Source organism: Nannospalax galili, unplaced genomic scaffold (genome assembly GCF_000622305.1).
Source record: "Nannospalax galili isolate Female #2095 unplaced genomic scaffold, S.galili_v1.0 scaffold1128, whole genome shotgun sequence".
Taxonomy (NCBI): domain Eukaryota; kingdom Metazoa; phylum Chordata; class Mammalia; order Rodentia; family Spalacidae; genus Nannospalax; species Nannospalax galili.
In genome coordinates, this window is record NW_008358632.1 from 998,884 (window position 1) to 1,010,362 (window position 11,479).

General features: G+C 46.3%; 1 protein-coding gene and 1 pseudogene across 2 annotated transcripts in view; one reads left to right on the plus strand and one right to left on the minus strand.

Annotated features, from left to right (window-relative positions):
• Positions 1 to 11,479, minus strand: part of Myl4 (myosin light chain 4) — a 32,584-nt gene that overhangs the window by 6,691 nt on the left and 14,414 nt on the right. For both annotated transcript variants that reach the window (XM_008821890.3, XM_029558084.1), the window contains exon 2: positions 1,849 to 2,007. In XM_008821890.3, coding sequence (XP_008820112.1) covers positions 1,849 to 1,977 — 129 coding nt within the window. In that variant the 5' untranslated portion in view covers positions 1,978 to 2,007. The remainder of the gene's footprint in view (positions 1 to 1,848; positions 2,008 to 11,479) is intronic.
• LOC103724782 overlaps positions 9,530 to 11,479 on the plus strand; it is a 7,662-nt pseudogene continuing 5,712 nt past the window's right edge.

Genomic DNA, 11,479 nt, shown 5'->3' on the forward strand with positions numbered 1-11,479 from the left:
ATAACTGTTGAATGAAGGAATGGATATTTTATTTTTCCCCCCACCCCCATGGTACATAATTCAGTGCTGAGTAGGAAGAATATGGGTGGGAGGTTCTGAAAGTGAACTCAAATGACCAAGCATGAGTCATCATAATAATTAGGATCTAGAATGTTACTTCACTCTCCTTCCCCACCTCTTCCTTTCTTGTCCCCTCCCTTCCCCAATGGATACCACCCTGAGACATCTTCATGTACCACCATTCCTAGTCTTAATTCTGCTGCCTGTGCTGTGCCCACCCTCTGCCTCTTCTCCCAGAACCAACTTCTATAGTGAGAACCTAGAGGTGACCAACGTGAGCCCCAGAAGTGCTCAGTCAGAAAACCATGTCAGAAATGGATTTACCAAGTGTGGGGGTAAATAAGAAAAAGAAAATGGATCTCCTAAATGAGGAAAAGCAAGGTCTGTCCTAACTTTCTGAGGGAAAGTACAGTTTGCCTTATGCACAACGGGGATGGCTCACACAAATAAAGCTTATTTTCTCTTTCTTTCTATACTGCTTTTTTTTTTTTTTATTTTAAAGGATGGGAAATCGGGGGAGGTGGCTGAGTGGAGGTGAGTGGCCGGTGAAGGGGGGAACACGAATTTGATGTCACTGAGCAGCTGTTGCCCAGATACCAGGGACCAGGCATGGCTCTTGAGCAGACAAATCAGAAATAAAGGCAAGGAGAGCTCCTGAGGGCATAGATGGTCAGCTTCTCTTGCCAGGCTTGGCCCACAGATGGAGTGATGGCGACAGAACGCCTTCAGGTACTATCAAGGTCTTCCACTACTCTGAGTTTCCTCACAAGAAGCCACAACTAAGTCCAGGGCTGCCACCTCTTTGCCAAAGCAATTCTGTTAAACCCCTTGTGGGGATCACAGGGTCTCAATCCCAGTGTTCCCGATGTGAGTTCCAGAACACAGTTAGAGCCCTGGGTTCAGGTTCTCTACCTGTGTGTCATAGAACCTAGCCCTGAACTCCTCCTTATCCATCATGTGGCTATTGCCCCATGGCTGAGATCCACAGAGGCCCACCACTCCAGACCTGATATTAATAGCTCTTTATACCAGTAGCCACTTGACCTCTCCCAGTCTGGTGCCAAGTCATAAAACTGCTCCTCTCCAGAGGCTTCTGACCCCCTCTCTCCAAGGCCTAAACCTTCCCTGCTCATTCCTTCAGCTGCTGGGCCAGATTGCTGGGAGGCTTGCAATAACTGAGTTAGCCAGCCAGGGCCCACACCGGCTCCAGGGAGAGGGATGCTCCCAGGTGAGAGGAGCAGGATGAAGCAAGGAGGACATAAAACTGGGCGCTCCCTGCCCAGGTTAGAGAAAGTCAAGAGTGAGCCAGTCTGTTGCAAACCACATACAGGAGCCCAGGCTGAGGCCACAAAGGAGTGGTCCATTGGGGGTATCAAAAAAGAAGAACCCAGGCTCCTCTTACCTTCTCTACCTCTTTTTCTGAATGAAGTCTTCTTGTACCCCCAGCACACAGGAGCATCCTCCCTGGCTCCTTACACCACTAGTCTCAGTCACACCATGTGTCTATTCTTCATAAAAAATATTCCACCTCCCAGGAAAAGGACAATCTCCTTTACTTCCCTATAGTTGCCCCACTATGCTTCTTAAAGGCTGGCCAATTGGTTCCTGATTCTGCCAGGCCAGGCACTTCCTTGCATATAGCAGCAACCTGTTCTTAAGGCAGAAGGCCTCGGGCCCCAGTCTAGTACAGGTTCCAATGGTCCTTGGGGCTATAACCCAGGGTGTGTGATAGGATCCTGATTAGTATCCCCCTCCCAACACACACACATCGGGCTGAGCGTCACTCACCTTTATGCTCTTGGGGTCAAAGGCAGACTCCTTGGGGGCCTCGGGAGCTGAAGCCAGGGCAGGAGCAGGGGCTGGAGTTGAGGCTGGCTTGGCAGTCTCTTTCCTAGGCTCAGGTTTCTTGGGAGGCATGTTGTCTTGAGATCTCCAGTAGAGGTGACACTTAAAAAGAAAGCAAAAGCCCTGGCTTCTGGGAGATGAGATAGCAGACTGGACAGCTTCACTCTGCTTTTATCCTGGGCAGGAGCCCCCACAGAGGGGCTGGGTGCAAGCAAGAGCAACTGTCGCTGACTATAAAAGGAAGAAACACCAGCAGGGTACAGCTGACATCTCAGAATTGTCACCAGGTTTGGGGCCACCAATCCCCTCCTGGACACGCGCGCGCGCGCGCACACACACACACACACACACACCCCTCACTCCTCACAGATTCCACCTCTGTGACAGACTGATCCTTCCCTGCCAATTGGTGGACACCCTGCAGGAGTGGGGGGAGGGGGGCAGGAAAACAGACCCTCTCCAAAGTGCCAGCCCAGCCAGAGAGAGATGAGCTGACTTGAGCAGTTGATAACCCTCACACAAAGCCCAGGGGAGGTTGAGGTTTTTTTTAGCCCCTCCTGAACAGAGGCAGCCCACTGTACTTTCCTTTTAAGCCAAGATCCTTTAAGCTGAGAGCTACTCTGGGCCCTAGGCTCTGCCCTGGGGCTCAACAATCCAGGCAAGAAGCCCTGTGGCAACAGCTGGTCCAGCCAGCACTGATGTCCCCACCCTCCCAACCCACAGGGCAAAACCCTGCATTTTCCAGCACAGGCATCCCAAGAACTCCACAGACTTCTACTCCCTAGATTTTTACTACCCTCTACCCCAGTTGATCATTCAGCAAGTATTAAATCTTCACAATCCTATAAGACAGATATTATAACTCTGCTTTTACACACACATACACACACACACACACACACACACACACTCACTCACAAAGAAATCAAGATTAAAAGTGGTGAAATAATTTGGCAAAGGTCACTCAAATTATTAGTTGTGAGCTGGGATTAGAAGCCAGGTATGTCTGATTCTATGTGTGAATTTAAGTAATTTAAGCTGAGAGTCATTCAGCTTAAATTTATTTGAGTAATAAATAATTACTTAATTTAATTATAACTTAAATATGTATTTAAGTCCCATTTATTTGAGGGAGGCAACTATGCACATGGGGAGGGGGAATCCATCATAAAGGGCAAGATGTAGGCAGAGTAGCGCATACCTGCTGTCCCAACACTCAGGAGACAGAAACGGGAGGACCATGTGTTTAAGGCCTAGTCTAAACTAGGGCTGGGGGTGGTGATGCATGCCTTTATTCCCAGCACTTGGGAGGTAGAGGTAGGCAGATCTCTGTGAGATTCAGGCCAACCTGACCCGCATAACAAGTTCCAGGCCAGCTAGAACCACAGGGAGACCCTGTCTCAAAACCAACCAAACAAAACAAAAACAACAACAAAAAGTAGAAAGAGAAGAAAGGGGTTTGGGGATTTAGGTCAGTGGTAGAGTGCTTGCCTAACAAGTACAAGGCTCTGAGTGCATTCCATCCTCAGCTCTGGGAGAGAGAGAGAGAGAGAGAGAGAGAGAGAGAGAGAGAGAGAGAGTAAATGGCTAACCAGAGACACCCCTGGGGATACCCCTGGGAACCTAGGGGTAAAGGCAGGAGGGTGACAGCAGCTTATTTTTCACTTCTTACAGTAATGGAAATTTTTATAGCAATCATGTATTCTTTAGAAAAAAACTTTAAAAGTCAACAATATTCAGGGAAATAAAGCTTGGCTACCACACAGACCTGCTTTGAACTGAATCTTTAGACACTGTAGAGTTCAGAGGATAAAAGTTGGGGAAAGAAAAACATCACTTTGCCTTTCTGGGTCATTTTTTCACCTATAAAACAAGATGGCATGGGCTGGGGATATAACTCAATTAGTAGAGTGCTTGCCTAGCATGCACAAAGCCCTGGTGGTAGTTCATGCTTATAATCCCACCACTCAGGAAGTAGAGGCTGGAGGATCAGAAGTTTGAGGTCATTTTCAACTACTATTAGAAATAAAATCTGAGGTCCGAGGACCCCATCGATACCACACAAGGAACATGTGGACAAAGTGAAAGGAATACCAGGCAGCTTTTACTTTTGCAAAAGGCTGCATCATTCTGATCTACCAAGCACACCTGACCCAGAAGTTTGATAAATTTTCTTTCATGGTTGGCCAGTTTTAAAAGAATCAGAGCAAAGGATGAATGAAGAAGGGGAAGGAAAAGTCTGGACAAAAGGAAAAGGCCTCAGCTGCCCTGGCTATCATGTTCCAGGAATGCTGCTGGGCTTTTGCATAAACCAAAGGGTTTTTTTGTTTGTTTGTTTGGGGGGGGGGGGGGCGCTAAGAGATTTTAATTCCTTGTTTACAGTGTTTGACAGAAAAAGCAGATATTTAATGTTTCTTATAGCTACATAACAAATTTGAGCCTAGCCTGGGCTATATAAATAAAATAAAATAAGATTACTAGTTGGGTGTGGTAGAACACATCTATAATCTCAGTTCTCAGGAAGGTGACACAAAAGGATTGAGATTTCCAGACCAGACTGGGCTCCATAGTGAGATCTTGCCTCAAACAACAATAGCAATAGAGTGAGCTGGAGCCCACACCAGCCCATTCCTCAGTTCCCTCAGCACAGGCTCCCAGCCCCAGATGGTTACTATGAAAGCCAAAAGAGCCTTCAGGCTAAGATCACCTTGTGCCATCCTGCTTTACAGGTGAGGAATCTAAGGCCCAGGGAGGCTTTTGAGCTGTTTAAGCCCTGTTGGTGCTGGGCTGGCTAAAATCTGATTCTCACTGTGTGGGTCTCTCTTACAGCACACTGCCCCTCTCCTGCAGCCTACAGGAGGCAGGAAAGAGGCCAGACTTATCCAAAGCTAGACCAATGCAGCCTCAGTCATTCTTTCTTTTCAAGTTGGTTCTTTCTCTCCCCTTCGCCTCGCTTCTCTCTTCTTTCTTACTCCTTAAACCTGATCCCTTGGAGTTAGCCAGATGGCTCAGAGTTTAAAGACACTTGCCACCAAGCCTGACAACTTGAGTTCAATCCCTGGGATCCACATGGTCGAAGGAGAGAACGGACTCTGAAAGTTGCCTTTTGACCTTCTCATGAATGCTTTTGGCATGTTTGTGCCACCACCCCCATACATATGCATACCAGAAAGAAAGAAGAAAGAAGAAGAGAGGGAGGGAGGGAGGGAACAAAGGAAGAAATTTATAGGTTAGAAAAAAATCTGACCCCTTGCTAACTCTTGACCATCTACGGTGCTTTTGAAGGGTGGAAATTAGGTGGTTGGTAATGAGGAAGGAAAATAAGAAATACAGCTCCACAGCTCCATTCCTGGACAAGGAGTCCTGGAGTGCTTGTATAGAGTGGGAAAACTGCAGCTGGGAAACCTGGCAGCAGTCCTGACTCACCAGCCACTGCACCTCTCTGGGCTTCAGACAGCTTATCTCTGAAATGAAAGATAATCAGAAGCTTTCAAAGCATGTTCAATAGAATCCTGATGCCACAGACATGCTTTTGGCTCAAAGGGATGTAGAGCTCCCTGAACCACCACCGCTTTAAGCAGAAACCCTTCTGTGGATTTTATATACTTATTTTTATTTGATTGTATTTTTTATTTATTGTCTTTTACTTTAAATTTTTTAAAGATTTAGTTTATCTTTAATTATTTGCGTGTATATATGTGTGTGCACATATGTGCAGGTGCCCACAGAGGCCAGGAGAGCCAGGAAAGGACACCAGATCCCCTAGAGCTACAATTATACCTGACATGAATGCTGGGAACCAAACAGAGGCCGGCCACAAGAGCATCAAGTATTCTTAACTGCTGAGCCATCTCTCCAGCCCCTCATTTTAAATATCCTAAATTTGCATATATAATATTTATTGGTTTTCTGAGACAGGGTCTCACTTTGTAGCCTAGGCCAGCCTAGAACTCATAGTATAAAACAAGCTGGCCTCAGACTCATGGCAATCCTCCTGTCTCAGCCTCCAAAGTATTGAGAATAAAGAATGAGTCACCCCTCCAGGCTCTCCTGTGTTTGGTTTAGTTTGGTTTGGGTTTGAGTTTTTCAAAACAGGTTTTCACTATGTAGCATTGGTTGGCCTGAAACTCCCTGTGTAGACCAGGCTGACCTTGAACTCACAGAGATCTCCCTGCCTCTGACTCCTGTGTACTGGGATTAAAGACAGGCACCACTGTGCCCAACATCTCCTGTATTTGGGGGAAGGGTGTAATGTATGGTATATGTGTGTTCCTATGGCAACCAGAGGTCAATGTCAGGTGTCTTCTATCACTCTCCACCTTATTTTTTTTGAGACAGATCTCTGTCTGATGAGTTAGACTGACAGGACACCTGGTTCTGAGGGTCTCCCTGTCCTAACCCCCAGCACTGGGATTACAGATGTGGCTCCAGAGGGGGTCCTCATGCTTGCACTAAGGTCTCCATTGAGCCATCTCCTCAGCCCTTCTGGTGTTTTATAAACTTGGGTTCTCACAATCATTTTCAAAGAAATAGTTCTGCTGTTTTGCATTTTTAAAATAACTACTGAATGAAATGCCCTCATGTGCCCACTCCCTTTTGACACACCAATCATTCCTGTCATTCCAGAAAGAAATATGATCCTCAAAAGACAGACAACCAGAGAACTGGAAGGTTGTTCCTTTTTTTTTTTCTTGATTAAAAAAAAATAAATCCAAACTGGATGTGGTAACACATGTCTTTAATCCCAACACTCAGGAGGCACGGGCAGGTAGATCTCTGTGAGTTCAAGTCTAGCCTGGTCTACATAGTGAGTTCCAAGCCAGCTAGGGCTATAGAGATACCCTGTCTCAAAAAGATTAAAAAAAAAAAAAATTCAGGTGCTGGAGAGATGGATCAGCGGTTAAGAACACTGTTGTTCTTGCAGAAGACCCGGGTTTGAATCCCAGTACCCACATAGCAGCTAACAACTATCCTAACTCCAGTTCCAGGGGCTCCAACAGCCTCTTCTGTCCTCCATGGGCATTACATGACACAGGTGTAATTACCTACATGCAGGTAATACACACATACACATAAAATAAAAATAATAAATAAAATATATTTTTTTAAATCCAGGCAAGGGTATGGGTCAGTGGTAGAACACTTGCCTAGTACTTGGTAAATCCCAGTTTCAATATCTAGCACCATAAAAAGAAATCCAGAAAGAAGTAAAATGTCAAGTCTGCATGGCTCTAGCAAAACCCCAGAATCCAGCAGGGGTGTGGGAGACAGTGGTAGAGCTGAAGCCTGACTTTACAGTTTCCAGGATAGGGTCATGATCTTTTCAAGCCACAGTGGGATTTGTAAAAAATGATGCATGTGCCAGGCATGGTGGTGCATACCTTTAGTCCCAGCACTCAGGAGGCAGAGGCAGGCACATCTCTGTGAGTTGGAGGCCAGCCTGGTTTACATAATGAGCTCCAGGCCAGCTGGGGCTACAGGGAGACCCTGTCTCAGTAAGACAAAAATAAAACAAAATGATGCATATGAGGTGAGCAGACCACCTGACACAAGATCACATCCAGTGACTTTCCCAGGCACAGGAAGCCAGAGGTGTCCAGGCTTCTCAAACTTCCCCAGAGGAACTGTGGAAGAGGGGTTCAGATGAGGGGGGACAAGAGATCACAGTGGCTAAAGGGATGGTGAGGTGCGGGCCTAGGAATGAAGAAGAGGGGCAGGGCAGCAGCTGGGACCCCTATGTGTGACATGTTTGCGGCTCAAAAAAGCACGTGGCAGGTCCCTGGAGCCAGGCAGCCTGCTCCCCAGAAGAGGAGCCCACCTGCTTGAGCTCTCTGACCACAGGCGATCCAGAGAGGGGAGGGTAAGAGCGCTTCATATGAGTTTCTGACTCTTTTTCTGCAACCCCAGGAAAAAGTGCCTGGCACTCCCGAAACAACTGGAAGAGAGCTGTGTTTTCTGGGGAAAAGCCATAGATGGGGTCAAGAGTCCAGATAAGGGACTTGAACCCTGTTTTTACTGGAACTCATGATACCCACAACTCTTGAGGGGGAGCCCAGGAGCCACAGTCTGAGGGTCTACCTTCTGTTGCGCCTCTTTCTGTTTCCTGGGCCTTGACCCCATGACAGGGACTTAACTTTCAGCACACGTTGGCCAGTCTAAGTAAAGGAGAGCAGGAATAGCCATCTCTGCCGCACCCTAACCTCAGTCTCTGGGAAGTAGCTAGCAGAGCCTCAGGCAGAGTTATTCCAGCCACCCCAACGCTCCCAGGCCGACTTCCAATTCAAGGGATTGAAAATGCAGTGTAGAGTTTCACACCGGCCAGTTTATGTAGATGTCAAACAGGGAGACAAATGCATCATGGAGAACTGCCATCAGTACTCATCCATCTCCCCATGCCTCCTCTGCCTCTGACCACACAGAGCCTGTTCTGCCCTGAAAGAGATGGCTAGAGTCTCCTGCCTAGGATCGAAAGCTGTTGACAGCAGCCCTGGCTGTTAATACCTTGTCCTTGTCACCTGCCTTCCTTTCTTTTCATCAATGTCTCATAAACCTGGATATCACAGGGCAGTGCTTCAGTTAGCTCCATGAGCAAGCTAGTTAACTTCTTCATGCCTCAGTTTTCTCCCCTGTAAAATAGGGCTGTTAATATAATTCTGTTGGAGATAACTGCCCTGTTTGAACTCTACAGAAAGCATACTTGACTACACGTGCAAAGTCACCAAGAATGTCTGTGATGGCAGAGTCAGATAAAATCTTGAGAGTTAGAGACTCAGTGCTCTTTCTTCTATGGAACAGGAGTCCCTTGGTCCACAGCTTTCTTTTTTTTTAATGTTTTATTTTATTTATTATTTTTATTTTATGCGTATTGCCTCCATGTGTGTAAGTGTACCCCCATGTCGTGCAGTGCCCACAGAGGTCAGAAGAGGCTGTCAGACCCCGGAATTGGAGTTACAGATGGTTGTTAGCTGTCATGTAGGTGCTGGGAATTGAACCCAGGTCCTCTGCAAGAACAGCCATCAGTCTTAACCGCTGAGCCATCTCTCCAGCCCTAGGCCCCAGCTTTCTTAAATATTAAATTGTCTGTGTGTGATATTTTATTATTAGATACCTTACCGCCCCTCTTTATGTCCACCACTACCCAGCCACACAGAACATGGCCTAACTCCATAGGGTGGTTGTGACTCTGTGTGTGTGTGTGTGTGTGTGTGTGTGTGTAGACCAATATCAAGTGTCTTCCTCTATTGCTCTCCACCTTATTTTTTGAGACAAGATCTCTCACTGAGCCTGGAACTTGCCATTTTGCCTAGACTGGAGGTTCAGCAAGCCCCCTGGTTCCTCTTGTCTCTGTATCCACACCCCACTGCCAGGGTTACAAGCACACTCTACCACACCTGGCTTTTACGTGGATGCTGGAGATCTGAACTCCAGTCCTCATACTTTATTGTGGAATCTATTTCTAGTTACCCACGACAGTGGGCAAGGATAGGTGGAAGGAAAGAACCAACTCCACAAAGTTGTTTTCTGACCTCCACATATGTTTATCATGGCATGCACGCCCCCACACACATATACATACACACACATATGCACAATTAAAAAAAGAAAAAGATGCTGTAAAGGTGGTATGGCCTTTGCTCTAGCAGTTATAAAATACAAACCAAGAAATGAGTGTTCTCACAAAGATCTGTTAAGATTGTCACATTTTAACCCTCAAATGGCATATTTGCCATTGTGCCCAAATATCTTACAAAGGACCAGAAAGAAGTTCATGAACTGTATAAAGAAAAAGTACTTTCTGTGGAGACTGAAAAATTATTAAAGTATCTGGAAGCTATAGAAAAACAGATGTGCAGCCGGGCGTGGTGGTGCATGCCTTTAATCCCAGCACTTGGGAGGCAGAGGCAGTCAGGTCTCTGTGAGTTGGAGGCCAGCCTGGTCTACCAGTTCCAGGACAGCTTGGGCTACGGGGAGACCCTGTCTCAAATAAAGACGAAAGAAAGAAAGAAAGAAAGAAAGAAAGAAAGAAAGAAAGAAAGAAAGAAAGAAAGAAAGAAAGAAAGAATGAACAGAAGATGGGCTGCAAGTCATTCATCTAATAGAAGAACCTAGGTTAGTTAAGGAACATCTGCTAACAAATCACTTAGAGTCAAAGGATATGGGAGGCTTTGTTACAAGAAATGCTCCTGACAACATTACTAAGGAATTTAGGAATGATGCTGCTAATTCAGTGCTTGAACCAGGAAATTCTGAAGTATCTTTAGCATGTAAAGTACCATGCAATGATAAAAGCTGAGCAAGGTGGTGTGCTCATAATTGCAGTGCTGCGGAGAAGGAATCCCTGGGGCTCACTAGTCAGCCATGGTGAGTTCCAGGCCACTGAGAGACCCCATCAAAAAAAAGTGGGAGGGTGCCTGAGGAATGATAATATACTCGAGTCTCTACACATGTGGACCCCCGGTCCTGACCCTGCACACGTACCAGCCCTTATGTACATGCAAACATGTAACACACACACACACACGCACACACACACACACACAGCGTGCAATGAACCTCTGAATGTGGTAGCACATGCTTTAATCCCAGCACAGGCAGAGGTAGATAGATTTCACATTGAGGCCAGCCTGGTCTACATAGCAAGTTCCAGGCCATCTGGACTTCCAGGAGGCCCTGCCTCAAAAAAAGCACTTAGGAGGCAGAGGTAGGCAAATCTCTGTGAATTCAAGGCCAGCTTGGTCTACATAGCAAATTCCAGGTCAGCTGGGGCTACTGGGAGACCCTGTCTCAAAAAGACCAAAAAAAAAAAAAACACATGCAGTGAAAATTTAAAGGGCTCGTATACATTCATTTCATGTTTTAATTGCATTATAAACTAGCAAAACATATCAGAACTCAGAGGAATACTGAAGTGGCACCTTGATGAAGGAATTGTAAAAGTTTTGGACTCTGCTTTTTATGAAAAGTTTAAGACAGCTAACTGGAAAGTATTTCTTGCTATTGACAGCATGACTTCTATGAGCCAGAGTTCTGGGTAGTATATGCAGTCCTAGTGCAATTACAACAATATGCATGAGGCCACAAGAGCAGAAAAAGACTAACATTATTGCTTTTTCAGATGGAAATGTAACATATCCCATTACTATGGCGGACATGGTAGCACACACTTTTAATCCCAGCACTCAGGAGGCAGAGAATGTCTGTGAGATCAAGGCCAGCCTGGTCTACATAGGGATTTCCAGGCAAGCTGGGGCTACAGGAGACCCTGTTTTCAAAAATTAAATAAATAGGGGGCTGGAGAGATGGCTCAGCGGTTAAGAGCATTGACTGCTCTTGCAGACAACCCGGGTTTGATTCCCAGAGCCCACATGGCGGCTACAAACCGTCCTTAACTCCAGTTCCAGGGGAATCCAACGCCCTCTTCTGACCTCTGAGGCATTGCACGACATGGGTGCACTCACATACATGCAGGCAATACACTCATACACATAAAAATATTAAATAAAATACCAGGCGTGGTAGCGCACGCCTTTAATCCCAGCACTCGGGAGGCAGAGGCAGGTGGATCTCTGTGAGT